The following is a 26,376-nucleotide window of genomic DNA, read 5'->3' on the forward strand; positions in this document are numbered from 1 at the left end:
GCGTCATCATGGCAGAGATCCTTGGGCTCCCTGCCTCGGCTCCTTGGCTGTTGATTTCGCATAAATATTCATCAGTTAATATCTATGGCCCATAAATAGATGCACACTGGAATCTGAGAGAGGCGAAGGATCAAGGAGCAATGGCCGCAGGCTCTTTCATTAATTAAGTTCAGATTTTTTCCTACTTTTTCTGCTTTTCCTGCATTAGCAAGTGCGTAATCAATAGGCAGAGGCGGTGGTAGGATTATATAAGAAAGGGGATTGGTTTTTTCTAAAACTTATTTTCAGGAAAAGGGATATTTTAAACTCTTCATATTTGTACCACTAAACGAAAAAAAATCAAATTAAATGGGACAATTAAAAATCAAGTTATAAATCATTTTAATTTACTTTTAATGACTTCTAATTGTTGCTTTCCGTGTTAATTTTATTTAATTAACCAACAATTTGTGATTTCTGGTGGATATAAATATGAACCCCTGGGTCGCGCTTCTGGATCCAGTATGCCAACGATGACGATGACAGCGATACACGAGCCACTCAATCTTGTTGAGTAAGCGCCACTAATTTGTTTTTAAGGGCGGCAGGATGGTCATTCCGCCTCCACCTCCGTCTCCACCTCCACCCCCTTTTGGCCAACACTTTGCATACTTTATTGACCACATCAAGAGTGTGTGTGCCAGGCTGGAGTGTGACCACAAATACGCTTTCAAGAAGGAATTTCCAGGACGAAGGCAGCTGCAACCTGGCTTGGCCCTAGGTCCTTGGCAGTCAGCCCATGCAATTTGGCTATTAAAAATCATTAGGAGAAGGGAATTTCCGTCCTCGGGCTGAATTTCGAAATTTCAGGTGGAGTGCACTCTGGCGGAGTAAAATCTTTGAGGCAAGCTGCATTGTTGCAGCTGCATACTTTGTGGCGCTCTACCCAGGCATTCTCATTTAATCACCGAAGGCAAAAACCTGTCAAACTAAAAGAAAAGATGCTGCCACATTTTTGCCATTATCAGCTATGCACTAAGAAGTTGTAAGAGTTTATTAATATATTTTTAGCCTGTAACTCTAAGAATTCCATTAGAAAATTGTGTTGGGTGTAAGATCTGAAAATACAAAATAATATACATACCTGTACTGGCTAATTGGGCAAAAATGCTTTCGCAAATATTTTGTTAACAAATTTTGCGGCCATTTAAGCCACAGAAATGCAATTTGCCGTGAACGTAATTAACCAAATAAAATGAGAATGAAAAGTGCAGCGGTCAGCACTCCAAACCCAAATGACAAAAACAAAATTTAAAATACAGCAAACCACGGCGGATGTGAGCAGAATATGAGTTTTCATTTGAATTCGTTTTTGAGAATTTGAATTTCTATTTGAAAATATCACGCATACGCCACGGGGTCAGGGACTGTTGGACAGCTGGGCTGCTAGCCAGCTGGGGAAATTGATGGCCGGCATGTCTTTGACACCTCAGCGGAGCTTCATTTCAGGTTGACAAGGGTTCGGAATTTCCCCGGAGAGGGAGCAACAAGTCCAGGATGGAAAGCCGGAACTCTCCCTTTACCATTTCGGCTATCAAATTGTGCAAACAACGGGCCAAAGTTTGTTGCCAAATTAATTGAAAGGACCTATAGGTGAGCAGGACCCGCAAGGAAGCATGGATGGCTGGGCCAAGCAAACAGCTCCTTTTACCTCTGACAGGCCATCTAATTCATCGAAAATGTGAAACCAAAAATTTAATTTAATTAGTGGTTTTTCAATTTTCCGTCGGCTTTAAACCCGAAAAACTTTTACGGCTAGTGTTGAGCTGTTGGGTTACTGGATGGGTGTTACCAGGGATTTTATGAATGTAATTGCGCATTGAGTGCACATGTCCTGGATGCCAACTCCATTGTTCTTTTGTCACCTGTGAGTTCCTGGAGTATTTGCTCGACTTGTTCTGACCCTGCTGCCTCTTTTCAAACACAAAGCTGAATGCAAATGTCCTTATAAGTTAGAGGGAAACTTTATCAAAAGAAACTGGAGAAACTCTGAAACCCAGTTGCTCATTAAAAACTTCAATTAAAATCTCTCTGGGGGATATGGGCACCTATTCATAACCGCATGTAGTCACAACTCTCCCAGATTTAATTTCCCATAAAAACTTATTTCATTTGCTGCCCATTCCATCAATCGATCAAGTGACTACGGCTGGTCCAGAAAACAAAAGTTTAGCTGCTAAAAAATGGAAAATTTTAATAAAAATTCTTGCGCTAAATTACGCTTAACAATCACCGTCCCCGTGCCATCTGGAATTCCCAATCCTCCGTCATTGTCATTGTCCAACTGTTCGCTTAAGTGGTGTTAAGTATTTGAAAATCTCTACTTCGGTTTTCCGTTTGGATCATCCCGCTCGGCCCCCTCTTCCGTTTTATTGTTTTACGACAGTTGGCCAAATACTTTGGCTAGCAAAAGTTTTGCCCTCATGGTCATCCAATTGTCTGTGATTTACGGAGACTCCTCCAAGGATCCCCTACAAATTCCTGGGGTGGACATCCCGTCAGTCACCCAAGCGAGTCGAAAGCCACAACAGAAACTACAGTCCAGCGTTTAGTGGATATTGATTTATTACACTTTAACTCGAAGGATAAGATAAGTTTTTAAATCAGGACGATAAGGAGACAGACACTCCGTGTCCTTTCGAAAAAGAATTGTTCAAAAATGTAGCTTGAATATTTTAATTAAAGGTTATACAGTTCTTGAGAGTAGAAATACAAATCTTCTACTTCTAATAAAAAATAAAATTTAATGATTAAAAGAGCTTAATAAATTAAGTAGAAACTAAATCTTCTCGTAGCTCTCGACAATTGCCTGAGATCGCACTTCTTCGAGATCACGGAGGCACTTTTCCATTGGAGTGACCACGCAAAGCGGTTTTCGGCCGCTAAAATAGGCACTACTGGGTCGAGCATAGGCCACCTGGCGTCTATCCAGCCAGGCGGTAATCTCGTCCAGGCACAAGCACTGCCACGGATTTCCCTCGACACTGATGTGTTCAAGTTTCTGGAGATAGGATGAATTTTTCAGGTCCGGCAGATATGTCAGACGATTGTTGTTAATCTCCAGATGAGTTAGGCGCTCAAATGTGTCTAGGACGTCGTCCTCGATCTCCTCCAGGCGATTCTCGCCGATGCTCAGAAACTGCAAACGCCGTAAGGGAGCAAAGAGTCGAATATCAAGACTGACCAAGCGGTTTCTTTTAAGCCGAAGTTCCTTTAGAAAAGGCAGCGAGGAGAAGGCCAAAGGATGCAGATCCATTATATTATTATTACTCAAATCCAACTTGGTGAAACGCCGCAGGAGAGTATCTCCAAAGACCCGGGCACCCAACTTTTTGATGTTATTTCTGCTTAAATCTATTCCCTCCAAGGAAGTCAGATTGGCAAAAACTTCATCTGGAAGAATGGATATTTTGTTTCCCTGAAGTTGCAGAGACTGCAAGCTAGTCAGACCCACGAAAGCCCGAGGATGGATTCTGTTGATCAGATTGAGCCAGAGATTCAGGGTCTTCAGGTTACCCAGCCTGCAGAAAACCGAATCCTCCAGTATTTTTACATTATTCGAACTGTAGTCAAGTAACTCCAGGGGCATGGGATCTTTGGGACCCATAAACAGAGGTCGCTTGATTTCGTATAAGTTATTGTTGGACACATTTAAAACCTTCAACTTGGGTAAGTGATAAAAGATACCACTATCCAGATTTTCCAACCAATTGCTGTGCAGATGGAGCTCTTCCAGTTTGGGCAATCCACGCATTTGACACCAATGAAACTAGAGAGTTTAAAATAGTATTTAATACCTCCACTAAAAGAATTCCTAAGGAATACACTTACATCTCTCACATTGTTGTTACTTATAGACAGATACTGCAGGTTGGCATTCTCCCCTATGGTAATGTTTTCCTGTTCATTTGTGGTAAAGTCTAGGAAGCGCAGTTTCTTGAGATTCCTGAACGAGTTTGGCTCTATTTCGGCAATCAGGTTGTTGGAGAAGTTTCCATACTCCAAGTTAGTCAAGCGACTCATCTTCTGGGCAGTTATAAGTTGAATGTCATTGAAGCTCACGTCCAGGCTCACAATTTTAGAGCCAATTGGAAAATGCCTCTCCTGCAGTTCCTCCAACTGGCAGTGGGTGAGATTCAGCTCTTGGAGCTCCGTAAAGTCCTGCAGACCATTACCATTGAAGGTAACTCCTCCGGACTTGGCCAAATCTAATCGGATAAGACCCGAAAGAGCTGGAAGCTTTGTCTCGAATTCATTTTCAAGGCCTGTCTGTTCATTCACGATTTTCACACTCCGCCAATTGTTTCCCACATACCGGCTCAGTTGTTCAAAGCTCTCGATTTCCCGGCACAGGTAATTAGCATTTCCCAAATGCTCACATTCCTGCAGATCCTTTGTGGATACACCATAGATACTGATGACTAGAAGAATACTAGTCAGATACTTTTCAAACTTAAAGATACAACGCAGCAGACGCATCGCCTGCATTTTAAGAACTGAACTGCAAAACAAACTGGCTGCGCGTGCAGTGCGTTAATTTGAGTTTATTTTTAATCGAAATAAACCGGTCATGTAGCCGGTTTCCACTTCCAGTCAGATATTCCCCCAAATTAAGAGGTTCTCCGGTGATCTAGATTCTAGACCTAAGGGTGTTCTTAAAAAATTTACAATTACTAGTTTATGGCAACAGGTTTATTTACAGATATGTTTATAAAAAATACAACATAACTTATTAAAAAAATATTTAACAATGAGGTAGGGTTTGGTCTAATTATCTTTTGGCCTAAAAGAAAAACATCATAAGAATATGAAACATATTTTAATTAGAAAACTTGCTTTGTAGAATATGGCATCTCGTAAAATATAGCCTTTGTACCATTAAGTACTAGGATTTTTTAAAATTTAATTTAGTTTATTCATGGGAAACGGCATCCTAGAGTGTAAAAAATGAAATTGTAGATTATTTATTTAATATTTTTAATGCAAAACTCACAATCAGAAGTGTGGCACCAAAAATAATCGCCTTAGTTTCCACATTGGCAGTTGGGGAAAAGGTGACTTTAAAATTGTCAGCACTAGTAAACATTTCCTGAAAGAGTCCTGCAAACTTCTTGCTGATTCTGCCAACCTCCTGGCCCCTAGGATTAGTCACCTATGGAAAATAAGAGAAACCTCCATTAATTATATCTCAATATTGGGTAAAAACAAAAACATACTATGTACTCAGGTTGAAAAGCTCCATTTTCTTCAATTTTGAACAGAAGATTCCTTTTGTCGTCGACGACTTTATAACTGGCCGTGAAAACTTTACTCTTCAGCTTGATCCTGGCCAGAAAATTTCCTGTTGGCCCAAAGACATCAACTTTGACCTTCGATTCACAGAAAACATCCTCTGGTCGGGCCACGTGCATTACAACTTTTTTTTCAGGCGTCGTTGTCACATTTATTGTCATATGGTGTGCCGGAAGAAAATTTCGATCCACGAAGTCATTGTCCTGAGAGGCGTAGAGAACTTGCTGGCCATTGGGAAGGAAAACTTCATATTTTCGATTTGAATTAAATATACTGCCGGATTGTTTTTGCTTGACAAGAACCGTCTCCAAATTGGCGAAAGCTTCCATTTTTTAATCTAAAGAGAATGTTAAACAATAATTATTAATAAAGATGTACATTTTATAGACACATATAATAAAGTTTAATTAACGAATGTCTGGGAATGTTGCCGAAAATTACCAAAGTTGTGGCCAATATTGAGGGCCAATTAATTTCAATCAACACTAATTTCCGTTTTGATATAAACTCTTATCGCGCTGGAATCTTAGATCTGAGAATTTAGTGTAGTATACAACAATAGCTTCTTATAAAATTGATACTATATTAAAGAATATTTAGTATAATATTAATCGTAACCCTAATACAACAAGAGATAAGGGTCAATGAACCAAAATATGGTATGAAACACAAATGAGGTCATATTAAATATATATATTTATTTTCCTTGCCTATTTTTTGAATACCCACAGGGGGTTGTAAATAAAAAATCCTTCCGCACATAAACTATACCTATACATATATATATATATATATATCAAAAAAGCTCACTTACCGGCAAAAACAACACCCGCACGCGTGATAAAAATATTTACTAGACAACGACTAGAGATGGGAGCTGGAGGCGGTCTAGCGCTATATCTGCGGGCATATAGCTCTATCAGACCAGACCAGTGTGACCGAATCGAATACGTGTACTAAGACCCCCCTTTTCAGAGTGATAAGCTTTACCAGGGAGCCAAGAATATATAGCAAACAAATCGAGGAATGAAATATATTCTATTTTTATATTACAATATGAACCGCCAAGTAAGCACATTAGAATTAAATACTTCCTCCTCCTTGGTCGTTGGGATAAAGAATATCCTGAAAGAAAAAAATAACATTATTATAAATATTTTATTTACAATTATAAGAACCGAGGTCTTACCAAGTAGAATATGGCACTCAGTAGGAGGGATTTGTCGATAACAGACATGTTTTTGGGAAAGGACAACTCAAAAAAGTCGCAATTTAAGATGAAAGCTTTTGGGAGTTGGCCAATTTTTCTTTTGATGGTCCCCACTCTTTTCCCTTCACGATTATAGATATTGTAGGGGATTTCCACTTTGCCTGCGCAAATGGGTCCTCTGATGTTATACAGCACCTTTTGCCCAGCGTCCAAGACCCGCAATCTCCGCTTAAACAATGAGAAGGACCTGTTCCTGACCGAGCCAATATGTCTAGTCGATGGAGCAAAAACGTTCAGTTTCGACACTTTAAACATCTCCTTTGGTCGGTCCAGTTGCATTACCTGCCGTATATCGTTGTTCATAATCACAACCGTCATAAAGGAATCAGGTAACAGCAGACTGGTAAAGCTGTCGTCCTGGAATACAATCATCAATTTCTTGCCATCGCCATCAGTTACAAGATACTTTCTGCTACCAGGCCAAAGGAAGTCGAGGGAGATGGCGAGCCTGCTAACCACGACCGTCTCCAAGTCTCTCAAGCAATCCATTGGGCTTTACTATTACTAATTTTTTAATTTTATACATTTTTGAAGTGGGATTAGGAACATGACAGAAAGAACAAACCAAAAATTATAAAAATTAAAAATTGATAATGATGGGAAAATCAAAGATAAGCAAATTGACTTTAAGCAGACATTAAGTATAGTACTTCAAAAATTTATTCAACTATCGAAATAATACCAAAGGAGTATACACAATACATTACACGTATATCTGGGTACAACAATAAAGTATTCATATAAATGTTTCTTTCAGCTTATCAGTATTGAGGTCTATAAATATACAAATATGTAAGACACTCAAGTAACGTTTAGAAGTACCAGTTTCATTTTGTTAATATTTTCTGCATAGATGTAAATTCATAAAGGAAGCAGATTTGTCGTTGAAAAGTTTGTGTTGGAGAAATAGCAAAAAATGCTTCATAAACTTAAATGTCTAAGCTATAATTGTACTGGCGATGGCCCATCGAAGGACGCCTGAGTTTAAGTAGTTTCGTTTTATAGTTGGCTTTCAACTTCATAACGATCAACAAGCATTTGGTTTTGGGGACTAGTACGCGATAGTTCACAGGGAAAAGATGTAATTACAGATTTTTTACCGGCGGATGTACAAAGATTGAAAGTATTTCATTTTGAACTCTGATGGAAAGTTTCCACATCGCAACTCTAGTCGAGGCTAGCTTATAACATTCCGGGTCTATCAGTTTCTTGGTTTCCGGATTTCTCAAAGAACATGGCGTCCTGTGGGTTAAAAAGATACGATTGTTAGATGCCGGTTAATCCAAAAATACATCCAAAACCACAAAATACTTACAATCAGGAATGTGGCTCCCAAGAGAACCGCCTTCATGCGCACATCCAGATCCAATGGGAAACTGATTCCAAAGAAGTCCGCATCTGTGAAGATCTCTCGGGCCAGACCAGACCACTGTTTTGAGATCTTGCCCACCTTCTCGCCAGTTAGAGACACCACCTGAAAGAAAATTTTAATTCATAACCATTAGTCAAGCCTTAAATATAATCTTTACTAGTCCACTCACATTAAACTCCACATCGCCGCATAGAGAAAAGGTACAGAATGGACCTTCGATGCGCAAGACAGTATCGCCAATATGATTGAGAATCCGGAACGAGGGCGAGCAAATGGACCACTCTTGTTCAATGGTACCGATGACATTGCCCGGGGGCGCCGAGACTTCGATGCTTTGCAGGCAACATGGAAACAGACAGGAAGAGCAGGCCAGAGGCCGGTGCATGTGGATCACCTCATTCTGGAAGTTGTCAAACACTTTCATGTCAAATGGACGGGCCGGTCCGCAACAGTTCCTGGTACAGCAGTCGTTGTCTTCCACCGCGTAGTAGACCTTCTGGCCGAGGGCGTTCTTGATCGAGAACTTGTTGTTGGTCTCGAAGCCGGTGAAGGCCTCGAGCAGTTCGACCTTTTGCTTAACCAAAAGCTGGTCGATAGTCGTAAGGTATTCCAATCCGCGCGGACAATTCGGAATTCCGGAAGGTATACTCATCCAGTCGCCTGAGGAAAGATCGGTTGAGAAATGCTTTATTATGCATCCAAATACTAAATCTTGGAGTAATCTAAGCGTGTAATTGAATTAACGCGCACAAAGGGCATCTCTCGTCCAGTGTGTCAATTGGTCAATGTCGCCTTTACATTTACTCGGTATCTCTAATTGAAGCCATTGCCATGATGACCCCTCCAGAATTTCTCAAAGCCACTCCTCATCCCCAAGGCATTATACTAGTGCATGTATCATGGCTATTGTATATCTAATCTGCGCGAGGAAGATAAGCTTTTATAGCCGACTTTAAAAGACGAGCTATATCTCGTCTCTATATCTTTAATTTCACAACGTAAAGTAACCTTGATTTTATTTTACATAATTGGGGATATCTGTTAGCTATCTCTGAGGTATAGATATCGAAACAAAAAATAATACGAACCCTAGCCCATCCACTTAATCTCAAATATCCATGTGGCTAACCCCTCTCACCTCTTGTCCTCGTCGCTTATGTAGAACTCGTAGCCCTTTCTCTTGGCCGACTTGTTTAGTCGCATCGAGTGACGCAGCTTCTTGGGCAGCGGTTTGTTGGCCTCCCGGCAGACCAACTGCCTCAGAGTCTGCGACCTCGAGCAGAGACTACTGTACTGGCTGTACAGCGAATGCCAAATAAAGCGCAGCACCTTGGAGCCACTCTTGGCGCCAGTGCCCCTCGACGAGTCCCCCTCGCCGCAGTTGCCACTGAGATCCAGTGTGGAAATGCAACCCGAGACGCCACTTGTGGCCTGTTCGATGGACATTTTCTTTTCTAGACGGCTTTCTGCACTGACACGACCGACTGTTCTGCGACACTGAGACTAACTAACTGAAGCATCGCCGTCGGTCGACCGGGAAAAATCATCGCCGACCATGATGGGGCCGACGGGCGTGTTTTAAATGCCGCTTTGTATTATTTTATTGGTTCAATTAAGGCAGACGGACCGCTTTCCGATAAGCGCCAAAGACCTGACGGGGGATGTCAGATTTGGGATCTTGTGGGACTTGGGACTGGGACGGATCAGCGGCACGTGTAAACACAAACAAGAAACTGCGATAACTGACGCGGAGGCCTAAAAACCTCGAAAATATCAACCTCTAAGCCGCCTAGTCAAATGTTTGCATTTCACGTAGAGTATTCTTTGTTAGCACCTCTAACTGGTATAATGGGTTCGTTGGATGCACTCCAAGAAATCTAAAGGCATTGGACATTATCTCAAATTCAGGGCAATGACACGGTTGGAAAACAAAGAGGCACTTTTGTTTTGATCTTCGGATTCTGAACGTCATCATCGTACAGAAATGTTAACATGAAAATATTGTCTTTTGATAATAATTTTAATCGTGTTACTTAACATGTGGGACATAACTGGGAAAGTAACTGCGAGATAATGGTTCTGCACTAAGCACCATTCTTTAAAGGGTTTTTTGGACTTGTATTTCTTACCGGCTGGACCACCAGGGCCCATTCCTGGAGCCATTCCCGGAGCCATTCCCGGACCCATTCCGGGTCCCATTCCTGGTCCCATTCCCGGACCCATTCCTGGTCCCATTCCCGGCTGGGAGACGATGGGCTGTTGTGGCTGTCCTGGCGGATATCCTCCATATGGTTGCGGTGGTCCTGCCGGGCCGGGTGGATAGCCCCCGAATGCCTGGGGTGGAGGCCCTCCGCCCACATAGGGCGGTTGACCCGCTCCAAAAGGAACTGCCTCTCCGTATGCTGGCATCTGGGGAACTGGAGCGTATCCGGCTGGCTGCTGGCCTGGTACAAACCCCTAAAACGATCGGGAGTTGAATGAAAAATTTTGGATTAAGGGGCGTTGAGTTTGGTATTGGATTCCCTGGCGTGCACCGTCAAAAGCTATTTTTGCTTATCTCCACTAATTACATTTGCTTTACCAAAGATTTTAGATAAAAAACAATTAATTATTATTCCAATGAAACCTGAAATACTCGTTGCAGCACATTCTCTAATGCCGGAATGATTTTAATAGTATATTAACTTTGATAAGTACTTTTATAATAAAGTTTTAACTTTACAGTTTTTTTTTAAATATTATAAGTACAAAACGTTCTTTAAGAATTTTCCAATGATTCATAATATGGTAAAATATACTCATTCAAATGAATAATACATCTTATCGTCTTATATTTTCTTTTATTACATATAGTATTACCTCCCTAAAGAATACTGTTATCAAGTTTTAATTTAATGTTTGCTCTGCGAAATGAATAAAACCATTTGTTGTGGGTTTATATACCGATTTCAGCCCCCGTTTCAACCGATTTCGCCAATGTGCAGTAACGAATACGTATTTGTGTTTATTTTGTGATTAAGGAATATAAATAGGCGGAAAGCCAACTGCTGCAGATGACGTCATGGTTGGCGTGTCTGAAGGCAACGCCTCCTCTCTCGAGACACCCACAAGGCGCACCCCTATCGGTCCCCCCTAAAGACGAAGAGAAATACCAAAAAACAGAAAAAAATGAGATAATTTTTGGGGACTCACGTAATTCAAGGGCGGCGGCTGTTGACTTCCGGGATGCGGGACGTATGGGGCATTTTGCGGGGGTGGGGGGTATCCGCCAAATCCCTCGGCGGGTGGTGCATTCGGAGGTGGGTATCCTGGCGCATAGCCCGGAGGAGCATATCCCCCTTGGTCCAAATTGCTCTTCATTCTGTGGGAACTACCGGATTTCTTTCGTTGAACTTGACCTGATCCTTTCCTCCCCGTGCCCTGATCTTGTTGCACTTCCGGGGACGTATTCCAGCCGATTCGAAACCGCAACAATTCTGTTTGGTTTTGATCAATGAATTTTTTATTACTGTCCTCACGCAGTGTACAAATTCCACTCAAAAACACAACAAATATGGATATATATAGTGTTGACAAAATGACCTTTTTCTAGCCAAGTATGGCGGTTTTAAATTACTTCAAGCTGTAAAAATTTGAATTTGAAGGCTCTATTGATTTAACTATTTAAAAAAATGTATTTGTGATTTATACTTATTTTAAAAAAAGTAATTCTCTATAACTTTTCGAAAATCCTTTAAAAATAAAGGAAACGTAATTTTGGATACTTTTACAACACTGGGTCTCGGACACTTTTTCAAACTGACAACTTTCTGGCAAAGTTTGCTTATATGTGCAAAAATATAAATAAAAGAAAATGTCAATGTTAATAAAACAATTTACGCAAAGATTTTTAATGTTTTATGTATATATATTACGAATTTATATCGACATATCGATATCATAAAGCAAAAAGTGTGGGCATTATGGTATTTTATAGTATAACCTTATTTTTAGCCAAGTTACAAACCATACCAACCATAACAAGTGGTTGTTTTAAGATGCAGTAGATGTCGCTTCATCTAGCTAAAATATATTTATTTTAAATAAATATAATTATAAATATCTTAGCTAAATCATTTATTAAATTTTATTTTCGTATATGCTAAACTTTTGGTAGAATTTAAAACTCATACAAACTATATACTTAAATGAAGTTATGAATATTTATTCATTTCCTATAAGGAAATATACAGTTTTTTATTTGTAAAAGTTTCATTTTAGTCAACTTTAATTATTTTTATATAATGGTTGTTGTTTTTATTTATAAAATAATCCTCTGCTCTTCCTTAAAAGGTTTTATATGGAAATGGAAAATTTCTTAAAAAGAAGACAAAATTCAAAAAACTTTGTTTTATTTTTTAAAGTTAGTCCATATAGGGCGAAAATTAGGATTATTTAAATATATTTCTAAATGCTGGATTATTATTATTAAATTGAATCAACATGGCTAGAAATCAAGAAAAAATCCATTTTGTATGCCACATAGTGGCTCTCACCCTCACACTGCCACAGACCACAAAACACAGCCCACATTTTTTTCTAATGCGCGAAATTCCAGTGCGAGGGTGCGTCCTCCATGGAGGGTGTGGTAGTCAAGGGTAGATGAGTGAAAAGGACGGGGCGGCGTAGTTAGGGCGCATAAAAAAAATGGCGGTTTCCAACGCAAAAAATGTGGGCAGTGTGAGCGATGGCTGTGGGCGAGAAAGAGAGAGCCGGAAACTGAAAAAAATGCTAAAAACAGTGTATATAGAAAAAAACTGCGAACGAAATCCACCCCATGGCCACGGACATTAAGCAGACGTCCCTCAAACACACACACACACACAAGAGCATTTACTAGCGTAATTACCCATACAAATGCAGCGAGAAATGGAGGACTCCTCATCATCATCAAAGTTGGATTTTTCACTTCACACGGAGAAAAAATATCCACCAAGGTATTAAAGGAAGAAATGGCAATGTACTTCAAGTACTTTGAATATATAGCCTTAAATATCATGAATAGAACTATAATTATATTAATTATAATTAGTATATTAAAAAAAGAATCAATCATCATATTTTCTCAGTGCATACATTTATAGAGCTGAAAGTTCCTGGATGCAAAATCATTATAGCCGAGGGAAGGAAATCTAGAAATGAGCGCTTAATGCGCCATACTACGATTTATTTTGTACTTGTGTGGGTGAAGCTTGGCACATTCAATTAGTTGACTTTGCCATGGCAGCCCAGGAAATGTTGAAAAAAAATATATAAAACATCCGACTGAGATCGGGAACGTATTTGCGGTTGGCAACCGGGACGGCAAAGGGACAAAATGTAGGCTCACAGCGCCACAATTGTTGCTAGGCCATGTCCTGCCCCCCTTTGAGCCCACTCCACCCATGACCTTTGCCCTGGCCGCCGGTGAACCAACGGTTCAGTTGGTTTCGGCGCAAGAGCTGCCTCTCATGAAATCAAGCAACCGGCAAGCCGGGGAACATAATACGATGGTAAACAGCCATAAAGCATCCAGGCCTTTACTTTTGGATTCAGGCACTATAACCATAGGGTTTTAAAATTCTTAAAGGACATACATATTGCAGCAACTTCCTTAGAGAGCTTCCTTAGAGAAAACAAAGACAAAATGTAGTATAATTCAATAAATGGCCAAATCAACTTTGTGCCTTATTAGTCGACTATTTAAGTCGACGGCAAGAAGTCACGTTGTCTGGCTTGTCCTATCGTCTGCTTGACTATCTGAGACAAGATCTTATTTATGTGCCTGTCCCTTGGCCAACAGCGAAAGGACATTAGCGAGGCATTCTACCATAAATCAAGCTTCACAGATGCGATCAAGAGGACATCCTTCAACCTTGATCTAAGTCCTTTAGCCACGAGCATAACTAAAAAAACATAAAATTAAAGCAGCTGCCTTTCGAAGCTCAAGAATTCTTAAAAATATGTGGATTCCAAGAACCAAGAATGCCAAGGGAGGAAAAGTACCCAAGGAAGTGTTCTATTAGATCCTTTAAAAAAGTTAAAGTTAATGCATAAAAATAATAATTCATTCGAACAAATTATGAGATAAAATCAAAGATTTACTAAAGTATCCTTGGATGTATAAACCTGGATATATGCTTAGTATTTAAATTGAAATCCCGAACATTGCGTGGGGGTTAGGAGATCGTGGGAACCCAGTCCCAAGTGCTCAAAATATAGTTAAAAATGTGTCAATGCGGGGCAGCTGCAACGACTGCCACCGCCACTGCACTTGGTCAATGGCCAGTTGTTTGGCCTTCTGACCAGCTGGCAGACAGGGGGAATGATGCTAGGACTGAGGAAAAAGGGGGCCAGTCAGCATCACGTGCACATATGCCAAATGCAATCACGATGTCGCGATTTCCAAAACGAATGACAGGAAGTGCAGACTCATGGCCACCGATAAAAGACAAAAAAAAAAAAAAAACAAAAAGCAACAAAACAGGGGTATCCCCTTGATACAAAAAACATACATATGTACATCCACCTGGCCCAAAGCACTTCATCTTGCCGTGGGTCAGTTACACACAAATTTGCAGAAGGGGAAGAGCCGCAGGGCGAAAGTGTTTTCTAGCTAATTGCTTAATTACGGAAACCGGACAAGAAGGTCAGCCGGATGGCTGGCCTGAAAAACTGGGTCAGCAAAAGGCGACGCGGCAAAAGGGTTATGCGGAAATCTTAATGAGTTTTCATTCTGGTGGCCTTGCTCCTCTGTTGCTGGCCATCCTCTTCTGCCCTTGGAATGTTTTCTAATTAAAAGCACAATGACCCGACCCGAGTCGACGCGACCTTTTTCCATGGCATCCAGCAAGGACACGAAGGACACCAAGGGGGTTATGCTAATGAGCCGGGCACGCACTTTACTTTCACCCTGGCCCTGGCAAATTAATTATCAAGTGTTGAACTTGAACTTGCTGCGACCGTTTATTAAAGCCCGGTTTTTATTGATTTTTAGGTTGGTTTTCTGGTTTTTGGAATGTCTAAAAAATGTAAATTAAAACCAGGACCTGGTGAAAAGAGGAGAGGGGGATCTGGGTTGGACCTTGTCTGGCGGCCACATGTCATGGCCAAAGATTTAAATCAGTACCGACAGCCGGGCATGTATATGTACTTTTTGGTTTTATTTTTATGCTGCTTTTTCTTCCCCTTTTTTTTTTGAAATCCTTTTTCGGCGCTTTGTCCTGGCCGAGTGGCTCTACGTCAACCTCAACCCTTTTTTGGTCGGGCAGGACGCTGGGCAGGCCATTGGCAGGATGCTGGTCGCTGGCACACGGTAATTGCTTATTTAAGCGCGCGCCTTTATCCTTCTACGGGATGCCGGGATATGCAAACAAGGCAGCGTCGAATGGCTGGAAATAAGTTTGAAAAAAAACGCGAACACAAAACAAAGGCCAAGCAAATGCCCTGTGTAATTACAGGGCCAGAGGCAGGGGGCAGGACAGCTGTCTAGCCGGACCATCCATCCAGGACCTGGACCTGAACCAGGACCTACCAGGAGTATCTCGCAATGAACTGCAAATCAGGCAAAGGGTTGGAGAAAACCACGGGTCACCATGCGTGCATATTAAAAATGTTTTGGGAATGAATTTTTCGGCTGCCTGCTTTTCTCCAGTTTTAGGTATTGACGAGTAAAGAGGGGTTACACTCGAAAAATAAAAATATAAGACAACTTTATTGGGAGTCCTACGTATACCTTTTCTATTAGATATCGAGGTTTCCCTCTTACTTTTTAGAAAAGCTTGTCATCTTATCATTCATTATTAAAATTCTTATAGTTTATTTGATATCCTATATTTTCCGAGTGTAGTGAAAGGACCAGTTGCTTTTATTGTTCAGCCAACTGAGAGATCCCTGTTGTCCTGCCCTTCTTCTGACCCACCCTTTGGGTTAAGAGCAGCTGTTGGTATCTAATCTGGTCCATCGCCATCTCTAAATCTGGAAGGTCAGGGGTCATTTCCACTGCACGGGGTAGATCGATCGATCTGCCTGCCCTTCTAGAGGTTTCACAGACTGTCGCGCATCAGACTCTAAAGTTCAGAGCAGCAAGCAGAAAAACAGGTAGCTGGTTGGCCAGCAAAACAACAACTTTTTTGAAAAACTCAATAAGCAAGACAAAACCTACAGAAAAAGTTACCACAAGATATAAACTAGTTTTCTGAAAAAAAAAACAAAAAATGTTTAGTTAAGTTTTCTTACTTTATTGTCAAGTTCTTTGAACCTTAAATAGAATTAAGCATCCTAGAATATGTTTAAATAATATTTTTGAATGAAATTTAATTTTTTACCGTGTGACTGACTTGATTGGTTCGTCGATCGGTTAGTGGGCAGGCACTGAGACACGAGGCACTGCATGTTGGGGCATTTTTCAACCTTAATGACACTTATCCAAGCTGGACGACAACATGATTTGGATATATTTGTACATAAATTTATACTCTACCATAGTCTGACATAAGAATTTTCTGTTTTTAATTAAAAGTTGGCAACCAGTCGTGAAAAACTCATATGACATCCATTAGAAACCTTAGCTTATGCATTTGTTCCACTTGGCAGATAAATTCATACAAAAAGTAAATAATATGTATATGTTCATTTTTGTCATTTAAAATACAATAAAATTTATTTCCAACACGATAGATAGAGAGGTCCAAGCTTCGGAACTCTGACACAAGAAATAAATGAAATTATTGTCAATTAATTAAAAATGGGCTGGGGCTGAGTCTTTGAGGCGTTTGACGGGCAGTAGGAGTTGTCCATAAATAGCAAGTCTCAGGTGCTGATTTGTTCAGGGAAGTCCCTTTCAAGAGGGAATGTAACATGATATATTTAACATATCCAATCTCTTAAATTAGTGTTAAATTTGCTCCTACATTATTAATTGTCTTTAATTTATTCAAGATTTCACATCCACTGCTTGAACCCCCTTACCAGCCAACAACTCTGACACTTCTGCACTTGCCTAGCCTAGCAACCTCTTGAAGTGGCTAAGCTGCCTAAATGGCTTAAAGCGTTTTCGTCAGGCATTTGCATTTGAGCCCCAACAATTACTTGTGAGTGGCCGATTGAAGTAATAAACGTATGTAATAATAATGAATTTTAATGTCGCGCATTAACAATTCTTGCATTTTAATTGGTCCACCCAAACGATAGTTTCCAGTTCGATTCCGAATCTGAGTCTGAATCTGGAGCTATAGTCGTGTGGGTTGGCATAAATTGTCGCTGTTGATATGATTTAGTGACATGGAACAATGCACTGGAATTTATGGCAAAGGCTCCCAATGCATTTAAGCGGATTATGTCAGAGCTCTGCGGTTTGGCGTGTAAATAAAAATTCAGCTGTAATTTGTCAGCAAACATGACAAAATCGAGTAACTCATTTTTTTTTTCTCTCCAGCCATTCGAATGTTCAGAAAATGTTAATGAATGCACAAATCATATTTATAAAAATGTTGTACCCGAAGAGAATGAAAAAGGAGGCGGTACCCCAGCAATCGATAAGCGACAAAATGAGGGCGTTTTCGCATCGCTTTGGGGAGCCAGAAAGAGGTTTATAAAAAGTGGTTCCATTAGGGAATCTGCTCAATCAGTGTCAAGCATAAACTAATTTTTTGTTTCGCGGCGGTATTCTCGATCATTGAAATAAATATTTTCTGCAGACTTAAATAGTACTAATACCTTCTCTTGGCCTGGTCATAATAATTTTTCATATTCGATGGCGCTACAAGCAATGGGTGGATCTTCATTAGTACTAAAATTCCTTTCCCATTTTTAGCCAACGGCGTAAGTTACGTGCTACTGGCACCGCCCAAGCCACTCTGCAGACAACTCCACCGACCACCGGTCTTGCAGCACACCAACTCCGCAATTCAGAGGTGTCACAAAAAAAGGCTAAGAGTTAAACAAAAAATAAAAACAAAAAATGCATTAAGAACCATAGCTATATCTCTTGTTATGTCTGATATCTCGATTCGCCTGTTGGTGCTGATCAAGAGCAACTATACTTTATATACTCCATGGGACCGGAGATGATTCCTTCTCCCTGTTATATACATAACGATAAATGCAATTTTCCCGTTCATTCTATGACCGGGTAACACAATGAGAAAATATATAAAAAATTGTCAGTAGAACGGGGTCCGAACTAATTTAATTTAAATTTCATTGCATTAAATATACAAATAAAAGCTAAGCCATATCGATTGTTCCATACTGAGGCTGAAATGGGTATAAAAACCCAGGGGAACATTTGGTTTAATTTAATTGTACCAATAACTCAACTAAAACTTTTAACTAAAGTTTTTATTTTAGCTTAATAATATATAATATATATAATATATTAATATATAATGCTATATAAAACAAAAAAGTGAAAAAACGAAAATTTAGAGAGTATGGCTATAGACGAATTTCTCTAATATTTGATACCCGATACTTCCAACTACACCATTTATTGTTATGAAGGTTATTCTTAAATAAAGTAACTTTTCATACACGTTGTGTATAGACAAAAAAAATACTTTTGAATTCGCTGTATTTTGTTTTCTATACATATGTAAGATGATAGCTCTTACAATATAAAATTGTAAATAGAACCGAGATGGAACTGTTTATAAGAGGATGAATATTTCATACAAATTAAAGCTTAACGAAATCAATTGTTCCACACTGGAACTGGAAAACATATATAAAGACAGGTGACTAATTGTTTTATTTTAATTGTACCAAAAACTCAACAAAAATGAAGTTTTTTTTTTGACAGTTTGGCTATTTTTGACTTTACCGTGGCTGACCCTATGCGTTCGCAAATTTGACTTCCGTATTAAGTTCAAATGGGGCAAGCAGCCAAAAGTTCCGAAAATTCCGAGGAGATATCCTTATTAAAAAACATAATTTAAAAATGTAAAAAATATATTAAATAAAAGAGTAATCGAATTTACCTTCTGCCGATACCCATTACTATTTGTTTTCTTAAACCCCACCATTTCTTGGTAAAAGTCGCAAAATGCCTCAATTTCGTTGGAAAAAATTCGAAAAATTTCAAAACCATATGTACGGAATGTTTTGAATAAGGAAAGTCGCTCCTGGGTTTGCAGATTACTGAATGGTACTTTATTTCCTGATCGGATACAATTTGGCAGAGCTATGGCCACCGGAAGGAGCAAAAGTGGGAAAATCGTAAAATGCCTTAATTTCGTAGGGGTACCCCTTTGTAAAAATTGGACAAATTTAAAAACGATTCTTAAGCAATGTTTCGACTGAGGAAAGTCGCTTTTGAGCTTTCTGATTACAAATAACTAGATGAAGTAGTCTGAAACTACCCTGAAAATTTTACAGATTAAAAGATCAAAATATCTTGAACACATTATAAAAATAATTAAATTTTTGAAATTTTTTATACAAATTAAAGCTTAACGAAATCGATTGTTCCTCACTGGAACTGAAATACATATATAAACCAGATGAATAGTTGTTTTATTTAAATTGTGGTTAAAACTCAACTAAAATGAAGATCGCTATTCTGCTTTTGGCCATATTGGGTGTTACTTTGGCTGAGCCCATGCCATCTGTTATATTTAGGCTTCCAAAACAAGATGTCAATGCTCCTCCTCAAGCACCGGAGGGTAAATGATAAAATTATGTAAATATATAATGGAAAAAAATATGTTTACAGATTAAAGAATAAAAATTGTGTTGTATTAATAAATAATTCATTGTTTTTTGGACAAATACTGATAGTGTCTGCTCTGTCTAAGATTCTCGAAGACACATGGACATAGCTCGACTGTTGAAGCTGATCCAACTTTATGGAATCGAATATAGTTTCTTCTCCCTGGTACATATTTACATACATACAGGGGATGAACTATACCCTTTACTATACTCCACAATTACTGGAAATACACATTTTCCCAAATAAAAAACTACAATTTAAAGGAAACAAATATGACATTTAAAATAGAAAGGAAATGAAACTAATTAATTTTAAAACAAATAGCATGAAATTCAAAAAAAAAACAAGAAAGGAAAGCTAACTTCGGGCGGAGCCGAAGTTTATATACCCTTGCAGTTAAAACCGGATATATATCGCAAACATCGGATATAGTTGGCCGATCCTTATGGAAATAGGAAAATATAATCCAATTTATTACAATACAAAATCTAAAAAGAGTCCCAAACTTCTATCTTCAAAAATACGAAAGTTGATATTTCTACCAAATACCATTTCCGATCGTTCAGTTATATGGCAGCTATGGGATATAGTCGGCCGATCCTAATGAAATTTGGTAGGTTGGGTCAACTGACCAAAAATAGAATCTGTATTCAATTCCAGCTTTCTATCTTCAAAAACACGAAAGTTGGGTCATTTCCGATCGTTCAGTTATATGGCAGCTATAGGATATAGTCGTCCGATCCTTATGAAATTTGGCATGTCGTAATGTTTTGCTAAAAATAGCTCTCGTGTCAAATTTGAACTCTCTAACTCTAAAAACACCAAAGTTATACCATTTCCGATCAATCAGTTATATGGCAGCTATAGGATATAGTCGGCCGATCCCGGTCGTTCCGACTTATATACTGCGTGCAAAGGAAAGAAGGGTGTGTGCAAAGTTTCAAGTCGATAGCTTTAAAACTGAGAGACTAGTTCGCGTAGAAACAGACAGACAGACAGACGGACAGACGGACAGACGGACAGACGGACATGCTCATATCAACTCAGGAGGTGATCCTGATCAAGAATATATATACTTTATAGGGTCGGAGATGTCTCCTTCACTGCGTTGCACACTTTTGGACAAAATTATAATACCCTCTGCAAGGGTATAAAAAAGCTTAGCAAAATCGATTTTTCCACACTGAGGCTGGACAAGGTATATAAAGTCAGGGGAACATTCGTTTAATTTTATTTGGACGAAGAACTCAAACCGAAATGAAGATTTTTATTCTGCTTTTGGCCGTTTTGGGCGTTACTTTGGCAGCACCCATGTCTCCCAATGCTTTTAAAACGGCAAAACCAAAATTAGGAGTTCCACCCCAGGCCCCAGAGGGTAAATAAAATAATAATACAAAGAGAAAAATATAAAATATATACTTTGTATGTACGTAGAATTGTATGAAACTATTAAAAGTATAAATTCTAAGACATTTTTCTATTTTGAATTAAATTCGAAATTGGTTAATGGTAAGACCAGCTTTGTTTTTCTGCCACTGTCCAAGCCACGTTGTCATACCTCTTAGTAGCTTGCAATCAAATAATGAATGACTGCAGAAATATCGACCCGTTTGGACTTGGTTTATGAAGTCGTAAAGTCTTGGCCCCCTTATTGTCAGCATTTTTAGCCTGCTGGGTGATGGGGTCTTTTATCTGGACCCAAGTGCAGTCGAGCTGGCAGCATCAGCATCTGTCACATGCAATTAGAAGTGCGCACCACACACTAATTAACTGCAAGGCACCGCCGCCCCTTTGGACCGGCTCTGGCTCACCTTTTGAAGCGGCTAAAGGAGGAACGGGCATGGAGGCGTGGTCTCGAGCATCCTTACAATGTCGCAGCGCCACTCGAGGATTTCCCAGGGGCAGGGCACAGCAGTTTGTCAACAGGAGACACGCGAAATGAAAAGAAATTGCCACTGTCTGCCTCTGGTTTGCTTTTTACACGCCTGGCAGCAGCATCAACAAAAAAAAAAAAAGAGAAAAACGGGGAAACTGGTTAAAAAAAATAAGCAAGTAAAAGGAGGAAAATTCAGATAAAAAGCCAAAGGAAAGCCGGGGAAAATGTAGAAAAAGAAACGCCAAGGAAATGCAGCCATCTGCACGAATTGTAATTGAAAAGATTTCCCTTGAAGGAATTACAAGAGCGTGGCGAGGATCCCTCCCAGTTTTCCTGTATAGCCTCCGCTCCTGCCAGCCAACCAAAAAAAAAAAAAGAAAATCAACGAATTTAATAAGGACACCCGCGGCGAGTTTATATTGTACTTTGTGTGAAAAATAATAGTTTTCTAACCAGACTGAATTGGCCAGCGGCAAACGAAGAGCTGAAAATAATTTTATTAACCGGAAGATACTTTCCAAGGCGTCAGCCCAAAATGCCCTCCAAAATATGCGACTTAATGAAGAAATATTAGTGAGGCGAAACCAAATGGAATTTAGCTTTCAGCTTAAAGGCATTTTCATTAAGCATTTAGCTTTCCGCCTTCCTTTTTTTATGGTTGTCTCTATGGCTTTCCTCTAACTTTCTGCGGTTTGCAAATGTGGCAATGGCAAACGGAAAAGCTGAGGCATTTTTTAATGAAATCCCTGAAAAGGACTCGGCCAGAAAGACTAATAGATGAGTTATTTCACGAAATAAATGGAAAACCATTCGTAGAAAGTTTAACTTTTATATTTTCAATATGCTTTTATTTGAACTGAAGGATAACAATATTTTTAAAAGGAAACTTTATTTCCTGAAGTACCTTGGCAGTACCAAGACTGATTCTGGTGACTGTACACTTAATTTCTTCTTTTTTTGACGGTTCCGAGGGGAAAGCTTTTCGACCAAAAGAGGAACTTCTTCTGACTGGTTTGCCTGAGTCTGCGGCATTTCCATTTGGCATCCGAGTCGCACAAAAGGGTCAGCCTGAGGTGCAGGGCGGATGGGAGCTTACCCCAGGGAGGCGCCAATGAACTCAGGTGGCAAATTAAAGTATTAAAATAATTACTCGGCTGCCACAGACAATGCAATTATAAGCAGCAATTTGTGGCAGCCCCTGGGGGTAGCAACTTACCCCTCTCATTACGAATTTCCTTTTTTTTTATTTTCCTAATAGGAGTATCAACAATCGATACAGAAATCAATGACAACCGCACAATCGATCAATAAGCCGAAATTGTAGCAGAAACATTGCCAGCTAAGTGAGCATTGATCGAACCCCTAACCCCTGACCTTTCAACGAGGGGTGAGATCCGTCAGGGGTGCAACCCCTCATTTTTTTCTATTTGTGACTGAGATGAAAAAGGTTAATAGGCTTACTTTTGGTTCATTGTGAAATTTGCTCAAGCACTTGAAACTGACAATTCCAGTGACTCTGCTTTATTGACTCGCTGGAAGTCGCGTCAGAAACCCATTTGTTTGTCAATAAATTTGCAAAAAAAAAATGAGGGAGATATCCTGCCTGTTGCTGGGCTATTTTTTGTTGGCTCTGGTTGATTGATGCTCTCGCATTTCAAGGCAGATTAATGTGGTTTTAAGTTAGTGAAAACTTTGATGAATGTTGATGCAGTTGTCCCAACGTGGAAATCTACTGGAAAATTAATGTGTAATTGGTGGACCAGGTTTCATTAATCAGATAAATTTTGGGGAATGAGATGTATGTGTTTTTAAATTAATAATAAAGAGGTTTTAAAGGTAATACAACGACATAGGTATAATACAACATAGGTAGTAGTGCAAGTATGTTAGTTAATTTTATTTACTTAATAATATATATAATATTATTTCTTATGATTTAGACTCAACGAAAATGTCTTCTCATAAATACCAATACTATCATGGTTTGTCTCTAAATTCGATTCAGTCGATTCGAACTTATCGTAAACACGTTGGGATATTAAAAACGCTCTTTTTTCCTGTCGAGTTGAGTCTGAATTTATAACACTAAATGCAAAAGACAGCTTGTCAGTGGCAATGCGCTTTTAAGCTAACAAGCGTTTGCAAAGCGAAACGAAAACACAACAGAGGGAAATCCATTTACATTAAAATTTATAGAGCATAAAGTGAGCTCCTTTTTTTTATTTTATTTCATTTCGTTTCCAGTGAACAACACCCCATAAGCAGGACACAAAAAATTGTTACAGTTTGGCTATAAAATTACAAATTTTTTGTTATATTTTTTTTTTCCTGGGTCCTTTATTGTTGAAAGAGAATATTTCAGCATGTGATTTCAAAGAGGCAAAAAAAAAAAGCGTCTGAAAAAAATTTAATAAAAACCCACCGGAAATTATGTGCGTAAGTAAGAAAAAGCGGCAAACAGGACGAAACCTCTGCGTCTGCCATGGGGTATATATATTCACCTATATAGACCATAAGTACGCAGCAATATTGTTGTCAGGATACTGTTTTTTTTTGGGCATTTTTTCCTGTTTTTTTACGCTCACTCTGCCACACTATTTTAATTTTTCCGCGTCGTTTTCTGTGTGGCACGAACAATTGAATTATTTCGGTACGTGGAAGCTGCAAGGGGTGGTCCTTTGCCATTAGCCGAGTGCCACCCCACGATCATCACCAGGACTCAGAAGGGAGTTCCCTCCTCATCAACGCCTAGCTAAAAAAAAAATCCTGTAAAAAAACGAATAAATGGAATGGATTCTGAAAAAAAAAAAAAATTTGTAGCAAAAGTTGTACGACGTGACTGTTGGCAAGTTTTTTATTTCACATCCTATTATAATTTTTTTTCTTTTTACAAATTTTTAGACGACTTGATTGGAATGTCAGATAAAGTCAAATGGATTTCAGCGTAAATTAAGTTGCCAGAAAAATGGAGAATTTCCACCCAAAACACACAGCTGCTGTCTAAGTTTTTTTTACGGAAAAATATTACATTTTAACAGAAATATAAAGACTTAAATATATACATTTTTGGTTAAGTTTTGGACAAAACTACATTTTTATAGTTTGGTTTCTAAATAATTAAATATTCACCGTAAGAACTGTAAACCCAAGAAGGAAGGATAATCATTTTCTTTTCGAAATAAAAAGGATCAAAGTAAATGATACAAAACCGGTTAGACCGGTCGTCTCCTTGACGAAATATTGTGGTATTTTTTATGAAAATATTTGATCCATTTCGCATATGAATATCTCCGGTGAATGGGAATAAATTAAAACCCTTTCATGATGCAGCTGGCCAAGTTTCGGGCATATTCAGGTAGGAATTCAATTAAAATTGGTGCAAATAGGGAATAATAGGCCAGGGTGAGAGTGGATCGGATAGTCCTGGACCAGGACCCTTGACACAATCGCAATCAGAATCCCAAACACGGAAACACACAAAAACAGAAAAGCAGAGATGATCGCAAGCATTGTGAGAACACACAATCAGAATCAGAAAACGGCAGTCACCAAAAAACGATCTCCATTCATTAAACGGCATTCATCCTTTCACCCTTTCACCGAACCGCGTTGACAAAACTGTTGCCTTAGATTCTAATGCCGCATTATCCTTCGAGCCCGGATGGTGTCCTGTGTACGTGAAGTGACATTTCATCTAATTTAAATATTGCCACCGCCGGCTTCGTCGTTTCCCACGATTTATGTTTATGATTTGGCAGCGAGCGAAAAAGGACCTCCTTTTAGGACTTCCAGGAGTCTTCATCGGTTTCTTCGGCACTCGACAATCCTTAACCCCGCTATGCTAATGCAGTTGCCATAAATTCGCTTCCCTCGGTGGTCCCGGCTACAGGTTCGCCTTTCTTGGGACTACCGACTCGATTCCCCCTTCATATTCATATTCGAATGAGGCCTTTTGTCTGGCCCGTAATTGTCGAAGAAATTATTTACACGTTTTTAATTGGCACTCAAGTGGTTGGGCACCTCCTGCTGGTTTCGAATTTTAAATCAAAACCTAAAGCATCCTATTCAGCGACAAACGAACATCGAAGTTACTCGAAGGGGTCACTACTCGAACTCTGGATCTTATATGACGTCCTATCCTTTTTTCAAAATATTTAAAATTAAACCGGTTCCCTCTAACTTTAAAATTAGTTAGAAAATATTTCTAAAAGAAGATCCAAACCCTTTGTTTCCTCATTTAGATCCTTTTTAGCATCCAGACTGATACGTTTGACCTAGTCCTTTGATTTGCAAGTGCCGACGATTGATTTGAAATGCACTTGTGGGTCTGGGACAGAGTGGAGGTCCTGGAGAATATCATTTGCTTTGCCGACGCACTAGAAGCGAATGGAAAAGGTTGCAAAAAAAAAGTAATTATGCCGACTAAGAGCTTCATCAGACATCCCATTATGCGGCCTGCAGCCGACACAGACACACGTAAGCTCACATGCAGGCCCCGTGGAAAACAAAGGCGGTACGGGCTACCTTTGTGCCCGGCCCTACCCACCGCCACCCCAGCCCACTCACAGCCCACAGCCGGCCCCTTTTTTCAGCGTCATCATAAATGTTTGCATATGAAGTGCTGCAGGGCGGAGTGGCAGTGGGTGTGGCATGCACTTGAGCCGAGGCATTGAAAAGAAGAGAAAAACCTTGCGTTGGTATTAAAAATGCAGTGCATTGAATTTGCCCAACCCCCATGCCCCATGCTCCTGATGTTCCACCTTCTAGCCCCTTTTTTTTACCCCCTTTTTTCGCAA

General features: G+C 39.5%; 4 protein-coding genes and 1 long non-coding RNA gene across 10 annotated transcripts; 1 reads left to right on the forward strand and 4 right to left on the reverse strand.

Moving 5' to 3' along the window:
- Positions 1-2,818: 2,818 nt before the first annotated feature.
- LOC108128365 (insulin-like growth factor-binding protein complex acid labile subunit) lies at positions 2,819-4,607 on the reverse strand. Its single transcript, XM_070280148.1, has 2 exons — positions 3,871-4,607; positions 2,819-3,808 (listed from the first exon to the last, which is right to left on the reverse strand). Exons 1-2 carry the CDS (start codon positions 4,525-4,527, stop codon positions 2,819-2,821), a joined length of 1,647 nt encoding a protein of 548 aa, XP_070136249.1. The 5' UTR covers positions 4,528-4,607.
- Positions 4,608-4,951: 344 nt separating this feature from the next.
- On the reverse strand, positions 4,952-5,660 carry LOC108128326 (phospholipid scramblase 3-like). The gene is made up of 3 exons (XM_017245844.3): positions 5,256-5,660; positions 5,033-5,191; positions 4,952-4,972 (listed from the first exon to the last, which is right to left on the reverse strand). The coding sequence occupies exons 1-3, from the start codon at positions 5,658-5,660 to the stop codon at positions 4,952-4,954; spliced, it is 585 nt and encodes a 194-aa protein (XP_017101333.2).
- A 677-nt stretch (positions 5,661-6,337) lies between these two features.
- Positions 6,338-17,849, reverse strand: LOC108128347 (phospholipid scramblase 1). 4 transcript variants are annotated; one of them, XM_070279608.1, is made up of 8 exons: positions 17,709-17,849; positions 11,166-11,449; positions 10,103-10,430; positions 8,143-8,633; positions 7,917-8,075; positions 6,884-7,843; positions 6,521-6,812; positions 6,338-6,456 (listed from the first exon to the last, which is right to left on the reverse strand). In XM_070279608.1, the coding sequence occupies exons 1-6, from the start codon at positions 17,725-17,727 to the stop codon at positions 7,784-7,786; spliced, it is 1,341 nt and encodes a 446-aa protein (XP_070135709.1). In that variant the 5' UTR covers positions 17,728-17,849; the 3' UTR covers positions 6,338-6,456; positions 6,521-6,812; positions 6,884-7,783. The 4 variants fall into 4 exon arrangements, with proteins under 4 accessions (XP_070135709.1, XP_070135708.1, XP_017101389.3 ...); XM_070279607.1 differs by having other exon boundaries at positions 6,521-6,586; positions 6,656-7,843; XM_017245900.3 differs by having other exon boundaries at positions 6,521-7,843.
- On the reverse strand, positions 6,415-7,090 carry LOC122322291 (phospholipid scramblase 3-like). The gene is made up of 2 exons (XM_043214010.2): positions 6,521-7,090; positions 6,415-6,456 (listed from the first exon to the last, which is right to left on the reverse strand). Exons 1-2 carry the CDS (start codon positions 7,088-7,090, stop codon positions 6,415-6,417), a joined length of 612 nt encoding a protein of 203 aa, XP_043069945.1.
- LOC138926244 (uncharacterized) lies at positions 16,412-17,715 on the forward strand. Of its 3 annotated transcripts, none has more exons than XR_011442677.1 (3): positions 16,412-17,109; positions 17,184-17,353; positions 17,428-17,715. It is a non-coding gene; the product is annotated as an uncharacterized lncRNA (long non-coding RNA). The 3 variants fall into 3 exon arrangements; XR_011442679.1 differs by having other exon boundaries at positions 16,413-16,806; positions 16,965-17,109; positions 17,184-17,715; XR_011442678.1 differs by having other exon boundaries at positions 16,420-16,806; positions 16,932-17,109; positions 17,184-17,715.
- Positions 17,850-26,376: the final 8,527 nt, after the last annotated feature.

Source organism: Drosophila bipectinata, chromosome 3L (assembly GCF_030179905.1).
Source record: "Drosophila bipectinata strain 14024-0381.07 chromosome 3L, DbipHiC1v2, whole genome shotgun sequence".
Taxonomy (NCBI): domain Eukaryota; kingdom Metazoa; phylum Arthropoda; class Insecta; order Diptera; family Drosophilidae; genus Drosophila; species Drosophila bipectinata.

Coding starts and splice junctions, on each gene's coding strand:
- LOC108128365 (XM_070280148.1), bottom strand. CDS start 4,527: ATGCAGGCGATGCGTCTGCTGCGTTGTATCTTTAAGTTTGAAAAGTAT. Junction 3,809..3,870: donor GTAACAACAATGTGAGAGAT/GTAAGTGTATTC, acceptor TAAACTCTCTAG/TTTCATTGGTGTCAAATGCG.
- LOC108128326 (XM_017245844.3), bottom strand. CDS start 5,660: ATGGAAGCTTTCGCCAATTTGGAGACGGTTCTTGTCAAGCAAAAACAA. Junction 5,192..5,255: donor CTTTTCAACCTGAGTACATA/GTATGTTTTTGT, acceptor TATTTTCCATAG/GTGACTAATCCTAGGGGCCA. Junction 4,973..5,032: donor TTGGTGCCACACTTCTGATT/GTGAGTTTTGCA, acceptor TTTACACTCTAG/GATGCCGTTTCCCATGAATA.
- LOC122322291 (XM_043214010.2), bottom strand. CDS start 7,090: ATGGATTGCTTGAGAGACTTGGAGACGGTCGTGGTTAGCAGGCTCGCC. Junction 6,457..6,520: donor TGAGTGCCATATTCTACTTG/GTAAGACCTCGG, acceptor TTTTTCTTTCAG/GATATTCTTTATCCCAACGA.
- LOC108128347 (XM_070279608.1), bottom strand. Junction 8,076..8,142: donor GCGGCGATGTGGAGTTTAAT/GTGAGTGGACTA, acceptor ATTTTCTTTCAG/GTGGTGTCTCTAACTGGCGA. Junction 7,844..7,916: donor TGGGAGCCACATTCCTGATT/GTAAGTATTTTG, acceptor TTTAACCCACAG/GACGCCATGTTCTTTGAGAA.